The sequence below is a fragment of the Lutjanus erythropterus genome, chromosome 11, assembly GCF_056507025.1.
Source record: "Lutjanus erythropterus isolate fLutEry1 chromosome 11, fLutEry1.hap2, whole genome shotgun sequence".
Classification (NCBI taxonomy): domain Eukaryota; kingdom Metazoa; phylum Chordata; class Actinopteri; order Lutjaniformes; family Lutjanidae; genus Lutjanus; species Lutjanus erythropterus.
Window position 1 is genome coordinate 13649865 of NC_139327.1, and position 23174 is coordinate 13673038.

At 40.0% G+C, this 23174-nt stretch overlaps 1 protein-coding gene across 1 annotated transcript in view; it reads left to right on the top strand.

Annotated features, from left to right (window-relative positions):
• The first annotated feature begins 525 nt into the window (after positions 1 to 525).
• LOC146318750 (protocadherin-1-like) overlaps positions 526 to 23174 on the top strand; it is a 130848-nt gene continuing 108199 nt past the window's right edge. Inside the window, exons 1-3 of the mRNA XM_084730871.1 lie at positions 526 to 1041; positions 14764 to 15578; positions 17114 to 19300. Coding sequence (XP_084586997.1) covers positions 14784 to 15578; positions 17114 to 19300 — 2982 coding nt within the window. The 5' untranslated portion in view covers positions 526 to 1041; positions 14764 to 14783. The remainder of the gene's footprint in view (positions 1042 to 14763; positions 15579 to 17113; positions 19301 to 23174) is intronic.

A 23174-nucleotide genomic window follows, 5' to 3' on the forward strand; every position in this document is an offset into this window, starting at 1 on the left:
CCGCCTGAGGGTGGCGCCAAATGAATAAATTGTGGTCAAGCAGCTTCCATTTTAGGCCACTCATTTTGCTACATGGAATGCATATCAACAAGTAAACTGTCAGCTCTGACTACCTGTTACATCAAATTTAGACGATTTGAGCGATCAGTGCGTTTAACATCAACCGAAGCACCTTTTTTCTGCAGCAAGAATAAGAAAGAAGTGCAGGACGTTCACGGAGGCTGCATGATACGCTGATTTAATAAGGTGCATTCCCCCATTTGAGGTGACCCAGTTTGATGAGATCTTCTTAAACTGTAGGAATCACACAATTTCCTGGTCGGCAGCCCAGGCATAATGTGATGCTGAGTGTGAAGTTGCTGTGTGCTGCTGCTGCTGCGGTGGATGGGAGCCCCACCTCCTCCCACGCTCTGATGAGTAGAGAGAGGAGAAAGGAGGGAGAGAAAGGGAGGGAGAGGAGGGAGGGAGAGAGGAAGGGGAGCAACTAACCTACCCACAGTATCTCACCACTTGCTCTCTGGAAATGCTTCAGATGGGCTCCTTGTTTAGGACCGCTTAGCTATTCCGTTTTTAGGCTGCAAATATGACATTTATGCTGGTGTCGCTCAGACATCCAGTGCGTCCTTAGAGTGCGCTCTCGGCTACTTGTACACCAGGAGGGAAAGCGCTCGGGAAACTTGGACCGAAAGGGATGCGCCAGCGAGTGCATATCTCGGCAGGGATCACTTATTGAGGATTGGAAATGGCACACATGAGGCTATCCCCGTGGATTGAGACTCTGTCGTAAAAATAATCCAACACAAACAGCCCCGAACTTCTCATATTCACACGGACTGAAATCTCCCGTCTCTTCAAGAAGAGTGCCGGACGCTTGTGGACGCGGTATTCCTGAATTTTGATGCGGGAAGTTGAATGGATTTTGAAGTTATTTTGATGACGGAGGTTTGAGGGTGAGACACCTGCCTCTGGGATCACCATCAGGTGGACGGACATATCAGCTGCTGGACGCGACGAGCGCGCATAGAGAATTCTCTGGCTCAGGTAACTGAAATGAATGACCGCAAAATCAACCATAAAAGTTGCGTCTTTCGCAGATAATGTTGCGAATGAAGTTTCTTTTGCAAACATTTTTGACTTGTGTGAAGTGACGTCCAATTCAAGGCAGGCCACGATTCAAATCGGCTGTTTATACAACAAGTTGGTGCACTTTATCGCAGACGAGCCGACAGAGCAGCTCTGGCTCGTCGGTGTTACAGGTTGACACAGTCGGGGGCTAACAGTGCAGATATGTCAGCCACAGTAATGATCCGCTGCATGATTGATAAGACGATGCGTTGCAATTAAAACACATCCGAGTGGACTTGAGGTCTGTCCTCCGTGAGTAATGGCATTAAGTCATTAGGTCTGCATATCATTGCACTTCACATACAATATGAGCGCATACGCTTCAATCGGATCTGTGCAGGCGATCGGCTAATTGCATTTTTATTACAGCGTTATGATCCTGTGAAGCAGAAAATGTGATCCATTTGTATCATCCCTCTGTCGCCTTTTCTTTTACACTAGCTGCAAACATCGTACTAATTGCCTCTATTAGTGGATCTTTATTTGGAGCTGTTTACTCACGAGATTTTTTTTTTCTCTTTTGCGCAAATAATTCTGACGTATAGGCTGCCATGTTAATAACTAATCGGCAGTTTTCCTATGGAGGGATTCGTGCGTATAATTGGAGAGGGGGAAGAAATCTTTGATCAGCGCATCCGCACGGGTAATCTCTTCTCCGCTCTCTCCGCTGAGAGTCTGGGGTGTTGTTTCTCGCCACTTCACCGACCACCAGGCACATTTTAATAGTCTGCTCCCTTCACGCACACAGTGATGTCGGTCTAAGTTCCCACACATACTGTAGGCTACAGGGCCGTCAAAACACAGCGGATCAAAACAGGCCTGCTGTAACCCACTTCTACCCCATATCTGACAAACTGTCCATAAGACATGAACCTGATGAATGTGATCATCTAAGACAGCTGATTATCAAGCTGTAGTGTGATCTATCTATCTATCTATCTATCTATCTATCTATCTATCTATCTATCTGCAAAGTAGTGTAATAATTGATTTTATAATGTTATTCAGTTGCCATGAAAACAGATAGCTGAACAATGCTGTAGTTTACATTAGAACTGCAATCATTAGTTAATTAATTGATTAGTTATCAACTATTAAATTAATCGCCAGTGATTCTGACAATCAATTCATTGTTTTTGAGTCATTTTTTTAGAAAACAAAATGCCCAAATTCTCCAGTTTCAGCCTCTCAAATGTGAATATCTCTTGACTCCTCCCTGACAGTGGTTTTCAACCTTGGGGTCAGGGCCCCGAAGGGGGTCGCGGGATCATTTCTTGGGGTTGTCAGATGGTTGTGGGCAAGGGCTGTCGTGATATCAGATTTTAACTACATAATTATTGTGGCCAAAAGAACTCACAATAACATTATCATTGCAGTATCTATGGAAAATTTTAAAATAGTAATGCTAGCAGTCAAATTCATCTTTAACTTTGATTGTTGTGTGTTTTGTCTCTTTTTTTGGCAAATGAAATACACTCAAGATATTAGTGTAGGGCGGTTGTGAGAAACACAATAACCATAACTATACAAAAGCATACAAAAAGTCTGCAAAGCCTAACAATATTATCATATGTGGGTTATTAACATATAAATATTTCATTCTTTAAAAATCACGATTAACATCAACACGGGTGTATTATGACACCCCCAGTTTTGGGCAATAAAATAAAATATTGCAGCAGAGAGTGACGTCACCTCACTAATGGTTAAAACTCTGAGCCAGCTCAAAAATAAAAATGACCAATGTTAACTACCATGTTCTGAAGAAACACTAACCCTAACAAAAAGTAACATTTGCATTTTGTGACACAAAATAGCAAACTTACAGTAACTACTCAGTCCAGCAAGCATGATGGGAAATGAAGGCTGTATATTTGACCCACGGTCTGATTTTCTGCAACTTAATTTTTTTTCTGGGGGTCGTGAACACCTGCCTGATTATTCTGTTATTCTGAGGGTCTCGATTCGAAAATATTTAGAACCAGTGCTCTATGACACTAAACTGAGTATCTTTGGGTTGTGGACAAAATATTTGAAGACCTCACCTGGGAAACAACATTTTCACCATTCTATGGACCAAACAATTAATCAAGAAAATGATCAACAAGTTAATTGATGATGTAAATAATCATAAGTTGCAGCCCTACTTTACATATTTCATCTGATCTCCTCTGGATACTGTAAAATAAGGTGTGGTCGATTAATTAATCAGCTGTTTTGCCTATGAAATGTCAGAAAATTGTGAAAAATGTCAATCAGTGTTTTCCAAAGCCCAATATGCCATCCTCAAATGTCTTGATTTGTCCACAACCCAAAGATATTCCGTTTAGTGTCACAGAGGAATAAAGACACCAGAAAATATTCACAAGGTGCAGTAAGCAATCCTGAAGAAAGATAGCTGATTGTTGAATTTTATTCCCTGCAGAGCAAAAAGAAAGAGCAGAGGTGTAGTTTTCTGTCAGACCTTTTGAATTACATTATACTTGTGGACTACTTATGGAACCTTTGCCCAGAGATGCCAAAAAAAAAAAAAAAAAAACTGCCTACCCCGGTTTTAAGATGCTGAAACCAGAGAATTTTGACTGTTTTCTCTTAAAAGAATAATCAATTATCAGAATAGGTGGTGATTAATATGATCTTATAATCAAAGAAAGGGTACAAACAGGTTGTCGGACATGAGCTTTCAACATTTATTTGAACTTTTGAGTGAACCTTTACAAAAGAATACAGAATTTGTAACATAACCCTGTAAGGAAATCTGGCTTAACTTTGCTTTTCACTTACGCAGACCAGCAAGGAATATAAAGCGTATGACCTGTCAGTATGTTCATATCTCCCTTTTTAAACACTCTGGCGATGTCTGAACGCAGCCTCTTTGATCTCAGTGCAGTTAATGGTCTTTTTTGTGGTAGGAGTGACCCTCCATCAGTGTTTTTGTGCATAGCAGCCTACATGAATGGCTAAATCAAACACCCATGCCCTCAGCAAGTGTTTCCAACCAAAGGCCGCTGCTTTCTCATTACCAGTGGCCAGGGTTTACAGTCACTGGAAGTGTGCAGAGTAAAACATTTTGCAGTAAATTCTATCGGTGGATCAGCTGTGAGGAGGCCTAAGCTGTGATACTAGCCATCATAAATCATGCTGGTGGGAGGGTAATGGATTTTACCTGTTATACTAGCTAAAGGCGCAGAGTCAGCCAATATATCAAATCACATCAGTTGAGAAAATCATTAAATCATCCGTTATCTTTCCACTCTCCAGCAAAGCATGCAGGGAAACACACCTTACAGTTGGAATTCACAAGCTTGATTTGTGCACAGTGAAACAGGTGGAAATTCAGGAGGAACAAGAGGACTGGCTTGTGTTGGTGCTGGATCATAATCTTGTGTTCAGTTACTGCAAAGCAATCAATTAGTCCAAAATAATTTGTTTCATTCCGATACTCTAATGATTTTCTTCCTCCAGACACAATCTAACCCTTTGACATATTAGTAATTTACAATTATGCCTCAGTTGATTTTACGCTTGAGTCATCTCTGCTGGACCTGTGGAGCGGCCAACTTAAAGAGCAAGTCAGTCACTCAGTTGACTCAGCCAGTAGATAGTCTGTCTCTATGGTAACCAGGACAGGCTCACATGCTCCGCAACACATTTATATTGTTCTGTTTTTTCTACATGCCTTTAGTTTTATAAATGTATTGTGACAACACTCACGTACTGCCAAACACTTCTTATCTTTTTTACTTCTTGTACTTAAAGCTAAGTATCTGATGCATGACGACAGTGCTGATGATAGCTTGATGAAGTTACATCATTTTGGTGATAAATAACTGAAATTAATACATGAAATAAATGATGGTCGAAATCCTTGAAAATTTTTAATGAATTTTAATGTAGTGTTTTCAGGTTCAAAAGGTGTTTGTATTTTGGATGTGCTTGAACGTGCTCAAAATTGCACTTGTATTACTTTCATAAGAAATTGAATGGTTTGCTTTTTAGACAAAGAAATAAGCCTTTTTAGCAATTTTATGACAATGCCAAGTGTACTTACAGACAAAAGACATATTTTGAAACATTAAACTTTGTTATTGTCCTTTAATTTGTCACCCTTTTGCAGAATTATATTATGAAACATAATTTTGATTGTGTGTAGTTCAGTAAAATCTGATTTAATGTGATGAAGTGACAGAGGGCTTAATAATTCTGAGTATTTATAAAACGTATATAAATATGGCAGTGACCACAAACAGTAAAGTGCTTAACTTCTGAAAATGTGTAGGAATCCTGTTTTTACAATTTTTCGACTTATATGGTCCTTCTGTGTTTTCCACCTTATAATTTCCGTTATAATCATTTACATTAATGGCTGGTAAAATATTGAAGTAGGTCTACCAATATCTATTATATTTATTTAAAAAACATTCAGCCATTAAAGGGAGAATTCAGCACTTTTCATGTGGATGTCCAGTCAGTGTTGATGGTAAACGTAGTTAAGAGACACAATAAAATCCTCAGTGTGTGTGCTATGTTGACTGAGAAAGTTGAGTTTTCCTGCTACAAAATCTGTTGTTCTTCCTGCATCCAGTGATGTCACACTGATGTCATTGGTATTAAGGAAGAACTATAGCTTGGACTTGTATAATCTCCACCTCTGGATAGCCAGGGGACATGCTAGAAGAGTATTTTTGTCATCTAACACTGTGGTTTGGCCAACACAATAATAGCTACAGGCTAGGATGGTAATACATAGCAGCATTGGTGTGGGTGTCAGAAGCTCACGGGCAATGAATCCTGGTACATGTAGGCACTACTGCAGGACTCAGTGAGCAGGAGAGCTCTTGGTTCATATAGCACACATGGAGCAATTTATTGCTTCCATTGACCACATTTACCATCAACACTGACTGGACATGCACATGAAAAGTGCTGAAATTTCCCTTTAAGCACTGATTTGGTATTTATATATTTTCCAGTTATTTTCTACTCAATCAAACTTGCTCCTTTACTTTTACATTTCCTACCCTGTATTTTCCATAATAACCATTTACATTAGTAATAGATAAAAAATCAAAACAAGACCTACTTCTTCAGGTCTGCTATTATTTTTGGTATTTCTTTGATAACCACACAGCCAAGATTCACTTAATATGGATGCTTTGTGCAACACCAACTTTAGTCTCAAAATGAAAATCATAACACTTAGAATGCAGCAGTTAACCTTGTTTATGCTTTTTTTATCCTCCCACCTGTAATATGTCAACATTCTTGTCAACATTCTTGAAGACAGTTTGACAACTGCCTGGGGTGCAAAACATTTTTTTTGCAAAACACGTGTGGAGCAGTTTTAGGGTGATGGTTTCTTAGTCAGAGTAAATAAACAGGTTCCTCACACGGGGGCCAATGTGAGACGGGTGTTCATGCTTTGTCCACTGACCAACATGCAAGCAAACACCTGGCGTTGGAGGAGGAGGTTATCAGTGTTTGCAATGTCATTGTTATGATTGGCCTCATTATAGCAGAAAACTGTGTCCCCCTTACGAATGAGACCGACTGTGCACAGTTTGCCACAGGAAGGGTCAGTGATTGTCGACATTTTAGAAGTTGAAATGTTCTGTGGAGCTGTGGGTGCAGCTGGGTGGTGCACTGTGTGAGGGCTCCAGGTGAGACTCAATCAGACCTTGCGGTTTGACTGATGTGTAGCTGCCAGTGAAGTCTTTCACCTTCTCCTCTGTGAGGAGCAGAGCAGTGGCGCTGGCACTGGACACTGAGCCTTCAGGGAGAGGTGGAGGGATAGAGGATTGTCGGCAGGTTGCTAGGGGGAATTTGGGAGTTCACTGTCATTCAAAATGGCATTGGAGGAAACGGGTAGATCCACAAGGTAAGGGAAAGATCAGAGGGAAGGAGAAGGGAGCCATGGTGTGAAGAGACATCCCCTTAGTTCTGCAGCCACAGCTAAAATCCAAGTCTTCTCTCTTTTCCTTTTGAAGTTGGTGCAACTATTCCAATATTCTGATTGTGAATGTTTTATCTTTGCTTTGTCCCCCTTTTGCATATTTTGCATTTTGTAACAAAACAAATCCACTTTTCTTAAATTATTAAAAGGCTATATGGTTGTATAAACAAACCCAAAAAATACCCCTGCACTTTTTGGATAGAAATTTGTGTTTGTAGTGAAGAAATGTGCAAGCTTTTAAGACTACAACTAAGGATTATTTTCACTGTCAATTAATATGTTAATCATTCATAATCATTGATTAATCAGTTAAAATGAAAATGTAATTTTCAACAACGCAAATATATTAAGTTCACTGTCATAAAAGGACTAAATAAACCACAAAATATACACATTTAAGAGGCCGAAATCAGAGAATTTGGACATTTTTGTCTTAAAAGATTGCACAAGCCAATTGACTGATTCTCAAAATAGCTGGCGATTACTTAAATAGTTGACAACTAATCAATCAGTCGTTGCCGCTCTAGAGATTTGTGTATTTGTAGTGGTAAAGAGCATGCAAGTGTTTGACAATTTTCAGAACTAACATTTCACAATATCATGTATATGGGAACGTATTATATAAATACATTAGGGCTGCAACTAATGATTATTTTCATTGTCAATCAATCTGTTGATTATTTTCTTGATCAATTGATTCGTTTTTTCACCTATAAAGCTTCAGAAAATGGTGAAAAATATCAATCAGTGTTTTCAAAGGCCCAATATGCTGTTCTCAGATGTCTTGTTTTGCCCACAACTCTTACTGTCATAGAGGAGAAAGAAACCAGAAAATGTTCACTTTTAAAAATCTGAAATCAAAGAATTTTGACTTCTTCTTAAAACATTTTTTAGACTAATTAACTGATTACCAAATTAGTTGCTGATTAATTTAATAGCTGACGACGTATTGATTAATTGTGACAACTCTAGAGATTTGTGTATTTGTAGTGGAGAAAGGTGTACAAGTGTAGAGCTACAACAGTTAATGATTATTAATCAGTCATGATACTAATCAGCTACTTTGATAATCAGAGTAATTTCTCAAATAAAAAAAAGTAAAAATTCCCTGATTCCATTTTCTTAAATCCCATTTTCTTTGGCATTAAACTGATGATTTTGAGGTTGTGGGCAAAACAAGACACTTGAGGACGTTATCTCAGTGTTTGGGGAAAACACTTTTCATAATTTTCTGACATTTTATAAATACAAACCAAAGAGCTAATTGATTAATCAAGAAATAAACTGACAGATTAATCGGCAGTGAAAGTAGTCGTTAGTTGCAGTCTAGATATTTCACACAACATCATTTGATACATATTGTAACATATTATAAGTAAACATTTTTTTTTACAGTTTGATAAAACAGTTTATGTATCTCAATCACACCACTTCTACATTTCAGTGAAACTACTACGGAAGTGACAACAGAGTCCCAGGTGACACAGTGAGCAGGAGTGAGAACTACTTTCCTCCTCTCGTAGAGCCGCTCTTATCTATAGAGGTCACTGGTAGGTGAAGGGGTATGCTTGGGTGAGCTTTCTCCTGCAGCTTGTGAGGCCGTGGAGTGATGGCCATGCTGAGCATGAGTCATGAAACACTGACTCTCTGGTCCGGTCTTGTACTTAGACTTGGCACCCCCGATGGTCTTAATAAGCTGGGTTTTGGCCAGGCAGTGTTCTTGCCGCGTGGCAACCCCGACCCTGTGATGTTCCTCGGGGTCTTAAACTCCATCGTTGAGCGGTTTTGCCTCAACTGCAGTCTTTGTTGCAAAGTTAAACGTCTTCACAGGAGATATAGCAAATGGCAGACCCATCAGGCAGTTTTAGGCTGTCTTTGAAGGTCCACCTTCATACTGTGGTACAGGCTGCCTTCAGTTTTTCTCTATGTTGGAACCATCTGGACCATCGCATGATCACAGCGTGAGGCTTTGAGCTGAATGCGGCTTCGCTGGTAGAGTTAAAGTTCTCTCCTCAGCCAGACAGTGGATGCCTTGATTGTGTTTGGAAAGATATTTCTCCAGAATATTTGCAGCTCAGAAGCACCTCCATAAGTGTCTGGCTCTATGTGTTTGTTGGTTCGTCTGTTTGTGCAAGAGGCTTTTTGCAGCATACGGCGCTTAAGGGAATTACAGCATGAGCCCTTTAGGCTGTGTAGAGCCCTAATAGCTCTGCGTAAAGGAAGTAAAGTGTGTACTGCACTCATACATCTTGTAGTACAGTAGGGGTCACCCAAACATTAGCCGGGTCTAAGCTGTCCTTTGGCGTAGCTACTACAAAGTAGCTTTGCAATTTTGTAGTTATAATGGGTAGTCAGCGCACGAATAAAAAACTCTCTGCAGTGATTCTCTCAGATAAACACCGCTGTGCTGCCGTGGTTCTTCTGTGTTGACAGGGTGAGTTTTTATAGCCAAAAAGATCCAACTTTCTCAACCTCACACTTCCTGAGGATTTCAGTGTTGCAGTATCTAGCCCAGTTGTAATATTTGCCCCACTTGTTGGCATTCTTATTGCAGCATAGACTTTTTCCACAGCTGTCACTTTGACATGAAATAGAGTGAAAACAGGCATCGCCAGTGATACTAAGGGCCCTGTTACATTCAGGTCAGGGTGTTGCTATTGTGTGTGTGGCTGCACTGTTTCGGCTCAACTTTCTCCCACTGTACAGAACCCAAAATATCCAGTATATGAGTGCTGCCATCTTGCACTAGTGACATCATTTGGAGCCAGAGTCTGTACAAATATGTGATCAAGGTTAGAGCAGTGCTTTCGAGTCCCCGCTCACACAGCTGGCTGACTCAATCGCGAGCAGAGCTCAGCTGTCAATCATGGCATGAAACCCCTTTTTGTACCATCAAATAACTAATTAAAACCAAACTGATCAGAAGATTGAACATTTCAACAAACAGGGTGGAAAGATCTACCTAAAATTATAGAAACCATCTTTGGGAAGACTTAATTAGACATGTACTTTGATGTTTTAGTTTGGCCCACATCATATTTGTTAATATTGGGGAGGAAGGATTTGAATAATTAACATTTTAATTTTCATTTATCATTGTTGTCAACCTAAATTCATTCCTACATTCCCCAGTTGTAAAAATGTGTAGCCTTGACACAGAATCAAAAAGAGTCACTAAAAATGCAACTAAAATGTGCGTAGTAGGCTACATGTGTGGCTCAGCACCTTTTCCTCTAAATTTAGTCACAGAGGAGACGAAAATAGAGATTTAAAAGTTGTGTTTTACAGACAGATTTTTGGCCTTTTTGACCAAATATGGCTCTTTTGATAGTCAAGGTTGCTGACCCCTGGTTTATTCAGTTCATACAGTAAATTGTAGGGTGGATCAAAGGAAGTGTAAATGGAGATTAGAATTTTATTTATTTATTAATTTATTTTTCTGTCCTTGTATTAAGTGAACTGAATTCTGTTTAAATGCATTGGCTCTTACATAGCATGTCAATGTTCTTATGTTGGGTCTCTTTTCCCATACAGGTGTACCATTTATTTGAAGTACTTATTTATTTATATTTTGTTTATTTTGTTTTTTTTTTTTACTTTATTTCACATTGGTATGTGCTTTCACATGATCTGTTACTTCCAACATGAATGAAAAAAGTGGTCACACAAAAAAAAGATTTAAGAGTAGCTGGCAGGGTTCAACTTGAATGTTAATTCAACTGTCATGTTTAATCATGTGACTGTAATGTCTATAAAATTACTTTAACAACTGATGACTAATCATAATTGTTTATTCTTTTTACCACTTTCCCAAGTGACTGGCAAGCAAATTGCCAGATTTACTAGCCCTTACATCATGTTTTACTTGCCTTGGGCAAGTGGGAAATCCTTATTGTTGAACCCTGGCTGGGCAGGATTGTAATATGACAGTAACATTTCAGCACACTGGAAGAACTAACTTCTTGTTCCTCCCTTTGATTTTATGCTGAGTTATGGATCGTGGTCTGCCTGAATCAGCTTGTAGTCTTGTGGGTCTTCCACACCATCTGGGACGGCAGATGATAACCAAGTTTTTCAGAGAAAAAGTGCTGAGATGTGGGAAATGTCACCCCTAGTTGTGTTCAGCAGTTCTAATTTATCCATTTTGCTGCACAGGTAGTGAACTTTGGTCAGACATGCAGTCGTCCAGTAGTGAAAAATCTCAGCACAAGTTCGCCTTTTGCCACCACCTTAGAGCGCTTTGAGATGAGGGGAGAAAAAAAACCTGATGCTGTCAAGCTTTTGATAAAATATTTGTGAGATAGCTGAGAAATGTGAGATAAAAACCCAAAGGCACGGTGTCAATAATATTCAGGCGATAAGAGCTTCTCACTGAGTGATGGCAAAACCCATATTTCACAAACAACATGAATTTTAATGTAAATGTAAACAAAGAAAAAAAGAACACCAATTCGCTGTGGCCGCCAGGCACGGTGCCATCTGGAAGACAGGCATGAGGCCAACTGGAAGACATTAAGTCATGAGTGTCATCAACCATAACAATCATGTCACTATCAAAGCACGCCTATTCATTCTGGAAGTGGCTGTAATAGCAGGGGGACGGCTACAGCTAAACATAACATTATGGTTTTCATTTTTAAATGGCCATTTTGTAAAAATAATTCTGAAAACTTTTGGAAAAGAGATAAAGAAAAGATGATGCAAGTGTCAAATAGACTCAAGCACGTAACACTCTGCACCTATTTGTTATATAAAGGGTCAATTTGTAAGAGAATGATCACATCATTTAAAAAAAAATGCAATGCTTGTTTCAGTTTATACATCTAAATGTAACATCTTTTTACAAGTTCATGTGTTCAATATAAGCAAAGACAGCAACATTGTATAAAACATCTACAATATAATTCATTTAATTATATCTCACATGATGTTTTGATCTAAACTGTCACTTGAAGGTATGATAAATGTGTTTTTGAGAGAATCTGCTGATTATGTTTTTACTCCTGCCTGCCGTTTTTTCCCCCAGCGCACATGAACACACAGAAAGCAAACTCACCGTTCACGCCACATTGACTAAAGGCTCGCCCTGCAAATGTAAAAAGGGACACATCGATAACTGAGCAATTAGTGCATCAATAACCTGCACTTCCAATTTTAATGTATTCAAAAGGAATTGGATTTCTCATTGGATTTCTGTGTATTTGTGTTTTGCTGTCTAGCTTAATACACATTTGCTTTGCTCCTCTCTGGAATGTTGTTGCATGAAAGGAGATGCAGAATGTACTGATGTAAGCTCAGATTAACACTATTTGCTCAGATTTGTGTATATTTCTGTCTTTTTCACAACCACACAAACCCAAGGATGTACTGATCCCACCTGTTTTTCCTGATACCTAAACTTGAGGTAAAGGTCGATACTAGATCCAGGGCCTGGACTCTTTTTTTTCTCTAGTTAGATTCTTCTAATATTTCAACTACACATCACATTTTAAATTAAAGTGGTGATGTTTTTACACTAATATTCATAAAAAGGGTTGTGCAGATTTTAGTTACATGATTCCAGAAAGTTTAGAAAATTGTTCCACTTTTATTAAAGGGATAGTTCAGATCATTGAAGTGGGGTTGCTTTCCGGTCAGCACGCCATCAGTTTATCAGTTATAGTATACTATATTTAGAATATTGTCACCACTTTACTTTGCAGCCAGGCAGCCTTTTCTGGCATGAAACTGCTGTTATGTAAGCCAAATATCGCTCTCTCCAAACCAACCAAACTCCACAGGCAAAATCAGTAATTTTTCCTTGCAGAATACAGGAGTAGCTGCTCTACCGCTGCTTCGATTGGTTAGATTGTTTGTCGTTGCGCCACTTTGGTCTTTTAAAAGGATAGTCATTGAAGTCATAAAATAACACATACAAACTAACAGTTAGAGGCAGCAGTAGGCCAGCAACTCTTGTGTTCTGCAAGGTAAAATAATTGATTTCGTCTGTGGAGTTTGGTGGCTTGGAGAGAGAGAGAGAGAGAGAGACAGAACTATTTGGCTTATATAATGGTGGTTTCTCATCAGAAAAGACTGTCTTTATACAAAGTAAACTGGTGAAAACTTTCTTAATATAGCATAGACTTAAACTAATATTGATTTTTAGAGTGACACTTTTTAAGTGGCTAAAATTAATTTTGTTGCTGACCCTGTCCACATCAGTTCATTGTTTAGGTTCTGTGCTGTTGCCCCTCTTTGCGTCACCTAACTGGGGTTGTGCCAGCTGGCATCTACTGTAGCTAATACACAGACTATCAATAAGTACCTTATATAACAGATAGTCCAAACTATCCCTTTAAGACAGTTCTAAGAAACGTTTTTTTAATATGGAGTAGTGCACTGATCCGATCCAGTTAATAAGGTCAGTATCAGAGCCAATATCAATCAGTGTATTTTATTGGTGCATCAGTAACACAGACTTAGCACAGTCTGCACTGAAAGCGCCCACAGACATGAAGACTACATGATAAGTGAACAGACATCACACAAAACTGGTGAAATGTTGCCACCACAGGGTTTTCCAGACCACACTGGACCTTGATACTTAACCTCAGTGTCTGCTCCAATTTCAATTACCAATAGAACTCTACACACACTCGCACACATGCACACACAGGAAATAATTATAGTCTAAAATCATTGTAGCATGAAAAAAGTCAGAATTCCTTAGCTGGAGGGAATACAGATCAAAGAAGACACTAAAATAATGGGTCGTAATTACAGAGTTGAAAGGTTCAAAATCAAACATAATGATTACAGTGTTTGAGCTAGCCAGTAGCAATGGAGCGTGGATGGAAATTTCTTCATTGTGCATTGTCGCAAGCTGCATGTGATGATAATGGCCAAGTTGCATAATCTGCATGGGAAGAAATGGCCTCATTGCCTCTGTGCAGGCCCTTCGTATTAACAAGCCCTTGTTGTTAGAGGCCTCTCTGGTAATGAAATAGACCAAACAGTTCAACTGTGTCAATAGACAATATCTTGGCGGGTTTATAAGGATTTCTTTTTAGGGTAGTTTTGATACCGCAGGTTACTTTTGAGCTACACTGCTTCACTGCTCAACGTCTATTAGTGTAATACTAAAATAATGAGTCTCTTAGGCTGTGTTGAATCTGATTTGGTATTACATTTCTATTTGATTATACAGCTGAAACAATCCACACTGGCCCTCAAGTTTGTTTTTTTGTGCAAGCTCACAAGATATAATTTCTTCTTCCTACATTAAGTTCTACATGAAATTTGTAAAGCTAAGAAGGTATTGGAGCTCTAGGACAGAAAATAAACATGTTTGGGGTATAGTTATGGTTGCATTTTTAAAATAAATGCATCCTCCCCTTTGTTGTTGGTGTCTAATTATTATATTGTGCTTCTAGGCTTGCTGTAGCTTTTGGTGAAACTTCTTGACAAAAATAATTCATTTCACAGCTTTGCAGTTATAATAGAACAATACAATGAAGACAGTCTTTCTTCCTGCTGACTAAATGTATCAGTCTGGTCTTAAGGACTTGCTGATTTGAATTCTGTGATTTTCCTTTTTAATTAGAGTTAAGTAATTATTGCGTATCAGCTACCAGGCATCTTTAAACATGATTTCCAAAAGGAAACAACATTTTCACACAAATACTCTTTTCTCTCTCATTTTGCAGGCAGATCTTCTGATGACCTAATGGAACTGAATTTACGAGTAGTGCTGTTTTGGGTCCTGGTGTTGTATTGTGGTTCTGCTGATGGCAGCATCCTGTACCGGGTCCAGGAGGAGCAGCCTCCCAACACTCTGATTGGGAGCCTGGCTGCAGACCAGGGCCTGCCAGACTCGGGTCATCTCTACAAGCTGGAGGTCGGTACCCCTTACCTTCGCGTCGATGGAAAGACTGGAGACATTTTCACCACAGAGATTCCAATAGACAGAGAGACCCTGAGGGACTGCCGAACCCTGGCTAAGGGTAAGCCCTGCTACCTGGAATTTGAAGTATCAGTGACAGATCTGATACAAAACCAGAGCCCACGACTCATCGAAGGACGCATTGAGGTACAGGACATCAATGACAACACTCCACAATTCCCCTCCTCTGTGCTCACCATCTCTGTCCCTGAGAATACAATCATGGGGGCACTATTCTCCATACCTCTGGCAACAGACAGGGACTCTGACAGGAATGGGGTGGCAGATTATGCTCTGACTGCAGGGCCAGATGCAGCAACCCTATTTGGTTTACAGGTGGCTGACGACAGAGGCGGAAAGCTCCCACAGCTCATTGTCCTGGGCAACCTGGATCGCGAGTTAAAGGATTCCTATGACCTCACCATCAAGGCCGTGGATGGAGGAAATCCTCAGCGCTACAGCAGTGCTTTGCTGAGAGTTGTAGTCACTGATGCCAATGATAACGCTCCCAAATTTGAAAAGTCTACGTATGAGGCGGAAGTGTCAGAAAACAGTCCAGTGGGGCACTCTGTGTTGCAGGTAAGATTGTGATGCAAATATATTCACATTTAAAAATGTATGATTCTTTTAATTTAAAACCGAGATTAAACTGAAATCATAGTGCCATTTGCTTTGTCTTTTCTAAAATATGATTCAGTTTCGCCAAAGTCTGTGAAAAGTCATTACATTGTGTTTTTGTACACTACATTAATCAGTGAAGCCTGTCCCCCAGCCCATCATATGCTCCATGTAGCCAACATCAGCTAATTGCTGAAGCAGTCTACTGTAAAATGCCTTTGTGCATAATTTTCTGTCAGATACTACCCTCTGTAAAGTAGCATAAAGTAGCATAAAATAGCATTCTGTTGATAACTTGGGGATTGATTGATACGTGACTGCCATGATAGTATTGGTTAAAAACTACACAGTGATAACTGATGTATATTAACCAGTTAATAACCAGTTGGTGGTAGGTTACGTGAGCATGCATCACATTTTGTCTCACGGTAGGAAAAAATGAATGGATATTCCATGATTTTGATATAAAAGTACGAAATTATAAATTGTTTTGTATTTTTTGGACTATACGGTCGAATAGTTGCACAATATAACCGGGGATATGATCTAAAAGTGTTAAAAAAAAAAGCATTTTTCATTTCATCACAACTTTTAATCAAGTTGTCATCTGGAGTGAATTAAATTGCAACCAAAATTGTTTGTGCTGCTTGATGTACATCTTTGAGTTTTGCATTAAGCAACAAATAAACCACAATGCTCAGCCAATTTATCAAGATGTTTTTGAAAAATGAGTCTCTGTTATCTCATGTTTGTGCAGAGTTTATTCCTCAGACACAGTCTTAATATGTAAATCCAAATCAGAGATAGATATATTTATTCTGGTATTGTGCTTTAAAATATGTTGGAATAGCTTTAGAACTGCAAAATTTAGCTTCTTATCCAGAACTCTTGGGGAAACAAGGCCACACATATTTGTCATATTTATGTATTTAATTAGTTTTATGCAAGTTGTTCCATTCCTATTGCCCTAATGTGCATTTTTAAGCAATACTACAAGTATTAGAGCATTAACATGTTATGCTTGTACAGGTAATTAAGCTGCTTATTTCTTTTGTTGTGTTTTTATAAATGCAGAAATAGAGCTAGAGATACACAATGTTGGAGTGTAGGAGTAAGATACTCTAGGATTTTCTCTACACACTGCTGTGAAATTGCATTGACTGTCATGAAAGAAATAGCAGCCTTAATAATGTGCCATATGTTTTCATGTGAACCTTTTCTTTAGCCTATTTTTTGGAATGAAAGTTGGTGGGATAAAAAGAAAAGAAGGTAGTGATATAACTATCAAAAGGAAAATGGAAGAGCAATGATGAAATATGTCCAAATAAAGCCTCACTTGCTGGGCTTTGAAGTGATCAGAAGTCAGTTGATACATTTATTCATTTATTCATTGACCAGTGATTAGTAGAGAAAATCCTACACTGCCCTCCTTTAATTCTAACCCAAAATTGTTCCAAAAAATCACACTATTAACCACAAAATTTCTTCTATTGTAGGTCAAAGCAAATGACTCTGACATGGGCCCTAATGGAGAAATCGAGTACACCCTTCACCAAGCTGTAGACCCGGTGCCGAAACTCTTACGAATTGATCGGTCCACTGGCATTATCTATGTCAAAGGACCACTGGACAGGGAGGAAATCAGCAGCTTGTCCTTCTATGTAGTGGCCAAGGATAAGGGTCCTCAACCTAAAAGCTCTAAGACATTTGTAACCATTGAGGTGACTGACCAAAATGACAATGCTCCAGCTGTCGAGATCCGTGGGATTGGCCTTGTGACACACAGTGAAGGGGTGGCTAACATTTCAGAGGACATGCCGGTGGGAACGGCCGTTGCTCTGGTGCAAGTGTCTGATAAGGATGAGGGGGAGAATGCTGTGGTCACTTGTGTGGTCGCAGGAGATGTGCCCTTCCAACTCCGCCCTGCCAGTGACTCATCCAGTGACAACAAGAGGAAGTATTTCCTGCAGACCACCACTCCGCTTGACTACGAAAGGGTCAGGGATTACAGAGTGGAGATTGTGGCTGTGGATTCTGGAAATCCAGCTCTCTCCAGTACAAACTCACTGAAGGTTCAGGTGACTGATGTGAATGATAACTCCCCAATATTCTCCCCAACCTTGTTTGAAGTAGATTTTGCTGAAGAAAACCAACCAGGGGAGAAGGTCTTGGATGTTACAGCTTCAGATGCAGACAGTGGCACTAATGCAGAGCTCCTCTATAATATTGTGGCAGACTCATCCATCAAAGGTCTGTTTGAGATTGACCCAAATACGGGTGAAGTAAGAGCCCGAAGCCCGCTTGACCGTGAGCACAAGGAGCGCTATGAGTTCCGGGTGACTGCAGCAGATAAAGGGTCACCTGTTCATAAAGGAACAGCAACTGTTGTAATAAAAGTCCTTGACCGCAATGACAATGACCCCAAGTTCATGCTCAGTGGCTACAGCTTTTCAGTTTTGGAAAATATGCCTCCCCTCAGTCCAGTCGGCATGGTGACAGTCCTAGATGTGGACAAAGGCGAGAATGCTCATGTTCACCTCTCCGTAGAGCCTGATGGAGGGAAATTTGTTGTTCAAAATGGAACGGGCACCATTCTGTCAAGCATCTCATTTGACAGGGAGAAAGAAAGCAGCTATACCTTCCGTCTAAAAGCAGTGGATGGAGGAGAGCCACCTAGGTCTTCATATGTGGGCGTTACCATCAATGTACTGGATGAAAACGACAATGACCCTGTTGTCACCAAGCCCTCCAATTCCTCCTTCAGACGCTTGTCACCTCTAGCTTCCCCAGATAGCCATGTTGAGGTAGTGGAAGCTGAAGACCTGGATAGTGGGCCTAATGCAGAGCTGGTCTTCAGTATTGCTGGTGGAAACCCTTACCAGTTATTCCGTATCTCTCCCTCCAGTGGGGAGATCACTCTGGCAAAAGAGATGACCCGAAAACATGGCGGACTACATCGCCTCGTAGTGCGAGTGAGTGACAGGGGGAAGCCTGCACGTCATGCCACTGCCCTGGTCCACATCTATGTCAATGAAACCATTTCAAATGTCAGCTTAGTGGAGGCCCTAGTTGGACACAGTCTTTACACTCCACTGGACAGGGACATTGCTGGTGATCCTGACAATGGTTTTGCTGCACAGCGTAGTAACATTTTGTTTGGAAGCCTTGCTGGTGTGGCAGGTGTTGTCATGTTGATCTTGGTGGTGGTGTTTATTCGACACCGCATCCAGAGAGAAACTAAGAGTGGGTATCAGGCTGGCAAGAAGGAAACAAAGGACTTATACGCCCCTAAACAGGCACCAAAGAATGCCAAAGGCAAGCGAGGACGGAAAGGAAAACCCCAAAAATCCCCCAAACCACTCGGGGAAGAGGAGGAAGTCAGCCTTCAAAAAAGTCTCAAGTTCAACCTTGATGGAGTCAATGATAGCCCCAGGATACACCTGCCCTTAACATATTCGCCAGGAAGCCCTGATATAGGCAGGCACTACCGCTCCAACTCCCCCTTACCCTCCATCCAGCTGCAGGCCCAGTCCCCCTCAGCCTCACAGAAGCACCAGGCTGTCCAGGACCTTCCTGCCGCCAACACCTTTGTAGGAACGGGAGGAGATGACAACTCTACCGGCTCAGACCAGTACTCAGATTACAGCTACAAGACCAGCCAACCGAAGTACAACAACAAACAGGTAAGGTTACACCTTACAATGTGTAACTATTGTCTAGATGGTCTGTTAGAGGAGTGGATGGTTGGTGTGTCACATTGTTGGGGAGTGTTGAAGAAGGATAATTCGGTTTTAGAGCTCATATATATTAATCCCGTTGTGTGCAACAGTTCTGAAACATCGCTCATGTGTTGTCAGCTCCAATAATATGCCATGATCTACTTACAAGGCAATAATATGAGATCAAATTTGAATAATTTGTATGCTGTTTGCTATCGTTGTGCCATCAGTCTGTACTGTAAAAATGTAAAATACTTAAAAAAAATTATTGCAAATTTCTTACTGTCACTTTTTTTAATTCACAATTTAATTACCTACAGAGCTGTACATAAAGGGAAATATGAAAGAACAGAAATGTCTACTCCCATAACTTGTTTAAAATGAAATGAAATGGTATTCGGCTACATTCAAGTTGTCACTAACAAATTTCTATGGTCACATAGACAACATTAATATGGTTTGAGAATAATTTAATTATGATATTTACATTCTTTCTGACTTGAATATAGTATAACTTATTTTGACATTGACATGCTGCCTTACTCTTTGTTTTGCTCTCATGTAACTGCAGAGCAGGATAAAAATTGGATCTACAAAGAATGTTTCTGCAACGATTATTAACTCCATGTATGTTCAAGTGTTGGCACTCCAAGAAAACTTAGATGGTCCTTCAAATTTTATTTTTTTTCATCAGTTGGCAGTGGAGTTGAGCAGGGAAGGTCCATTTCTCAGTGACTTACTTCTGCTCTTCTGCCTGACCTCTAGTGCTCTGATCTCTGCAGGTCACTTGCTCTTATCTCCCTGCTCCTTATGCTCTTATCTCCTCTTATCTGTACAACATTTGGCAAGGCTCGAATCGCCATGGAAACAGAAATATTAATAGACTCAGAGGGGATTACGAAAGGAAAAATTGTAGTCTAGGGATAGAGAAAGCTAGTGTGTCTCTAGGTTTCTGTGTCATCTGCAAGTGTGTGAATGTGCGCCTTGGACTATACAAGTGTACAGTAGATGTGTGTGTGTGTGTGTGTGTGTGTGTGTGTGTGTGTGTTCAGGGGGCATAAGGTAGACTGTCATTATCCTTAAATAGTAAAATATTGTAGTATAGCAAAATGTCCATATGCCATGATCCCATCGGTTTATTAAGACATCTCTGCATGAACTGTTGAAATGCATCTCTGTTTTTCCGGTAACTATTACACTGTCGTTTAACTTCAAAGAGCTCCAAAATCCAAAGGCCGCCTGTGTGAGGGGCCTTCCCTCTCAAACAAATGTAGGACATCCATGACTGGCAACTTAACATAAGTTATAGTTCTTTTCTTACTGGAATTACAAAGCGACATATTCCCATGGGATGGCAGTTAACCACAACTGCATTAATAGTAGTGTTTTATTAGATTTTATTTGAAGCATACTGTCATATGTGTAGCATTGCTCCTTTAAGGAATAGGGCCATAAGTAAGTAAGCAAGCAGCAGAATACGGAGGATCGTGATGTCCATAACACAGCAGAAAGCCATCAGTCAAAGCTGTCAGTCTGACAGTAAATGTACAGCACAGGTTCCAGAGTGTCAGCTAATAAATGCTGAGCAGGCAAGGCTAAGGTTAAGCTAATGCTAACACTGATGGTAGAGTTGTTCCTTAACAACATTGGCCCTAGCGTGAAACCTTTCAGAAGCAAATGTTTTCCATTTTTCATGTTGAAAACTGTTGTTGTTGTTAGCACGTTGTTAGCTGCCTACTGGCAATCCAAGATGCCTGTTGACCAATCGGAGGCTGTTGTTCTGACTTATCAGCCAATCAGAAGCTGTGTCACTGACTTGTGTGTGACAGTGTTGATCCTTAGATGTAATAATAGTTCCACGCACTGATTTCAACGTGAGATTGACCGTTCAAAATAAAATTTGCAGCAATGTGGTTATCGTCACAGCCCTTTATGTCACTCACTCTGAAATTTACTGAGTGATATATTTGTGAATCACACAAACAGTGACTAGCTCTATCAATCCAGTATTCATGTTGCTACAGAGAGATTCAAAAGTGTCCACTATTTATTTGCTGAAAATGTTTGACATTGATGTAAACAATTTATTTCCACCCAAGACGAGCCGACATCGGATTCCAAGATGCTCCCATTTATCAAATCAGGTGTCACACACACAAAACAGGTTGACATTCTCAGAGGCTTTGCAGATTAAGTTTGCCACATATAAATTAGCGAAAAATAGAAGTGGAAAATATGCCACTGAGTTCTGAACATGTGTAGGTGACACATTTTCTGTGGAGATATCTTCAGAGCCGGTATCACAGTTGGCTGGTTGGTAGTTTCAGCAGATGCTAGCTGACAGCTTAGGTGATCACAAGCCTTTGTGGGTGGAGTCAGTTTAGAGAACAGTCACCACTGTCTCCTTGATGGACAACATAAGGGACCAAAATGACTGCGAGCCACAGGGTGTGTCTGGGTATTTGTGTGTAGTGCCAATCTCTGTGTTTGTGTGTAGATTTTCGTCTTAGTGAAGGAGTGTTAATTGTAACTGCGGCACAGATGTAAGCTCTCAGCTCTTGACAGTGTTTGTGGTTTCTCAATATGAGAACATAAATGCGTATGAGATATGACTCAAGTGATTGACAGGCCGTGTAAAAACATGGACAGATGTTGAAGCTCATGTGACATACCTCAGCAGATGTTGTCTCATGTATGGCATCCCCTCTCACATCAGGAAGAACAGATTGACCAAAATATATAATTAAAGTAACTGCCAAGTGATGTGACAGATGTAGAGTGGTGCCCTTGCTTTAATTAACTGTGCTACACTCGACAATGGCTTTTCATTGGGAACTTGGTCAGGTGTCTGGGTTCGTACTAAACTTCTTGATATTATGTCTGAAAATGACAGCTTGTGTGTTAACAGATTACGAGCACATGGAATGTAATATGCATTTTTAGTAAAAAAAGAAAAATTTTTAAGGATTTGAAGGATTGAATTACAAAGCTTAGCTCAGTAACTATCTGCGGCATTATCGTTCGCTTCCTGCAACTCTGTCAGGCTTTAATTAAAGGCTTTTCACTTATGAATACCAATCTATTGTCGGCAGAAACCTGAGTCAATGTTCAAAAAAGCTGAAGCAGTCTGATCAGGAAACTTGTACTTATGTCTTTGTGAGCACTAATTTGAGTTTTAGACATTGATAGAGAGCACATGTTTAAAAGTAGAGGTTGTAGAAAAAAAATGACTCTCTGAGGTATCATGATTCCTTTTTTTAATGATTCCTGGAGCAATTTTTTTGATTGCTGAATCAATTTTTCTTTCTATAATTAACTCGCGGTTAGTCTTTTAGCCCGATGCTAACGCAAAATTGGAATTCCCATTAATGTTCTGAATGAATTTAGCATGTAGCATAGCGGCCGTGTTAATGTTGTCTGAATGGATCCATTTTACTTGACTTGCTTAACATAAAAAGACATGTGTGCTCTGACTTTCAGACATTTCCTTTGCTCTGTCCAACACTGCTAACTCTGTCTGCTACTCTGGCTTCAACACCCCACACTGAGCAGCTACAGTAACCTCAAAGGGTCAAAACTCACATTTGTGCTGTGTGCAGTTGTCAGGGGCACTATTCATTTTGGCCTAACATCTTACGTTATTAATTTCTTATGGCACCAGCATGATGAGCAGGAACAGCTAAAATATTTTCACTGCTTTTCTGTTCAGTATAGCAAAGACTGATGTGATGTGCATTGTTCTTGGAAATATGACTCATGATACACTGTCTCTACAAGTGTGATTCAACTTTTTCCCATGGCCTAGTTTTAAATAAAACAGACAAAACAGACATAATAA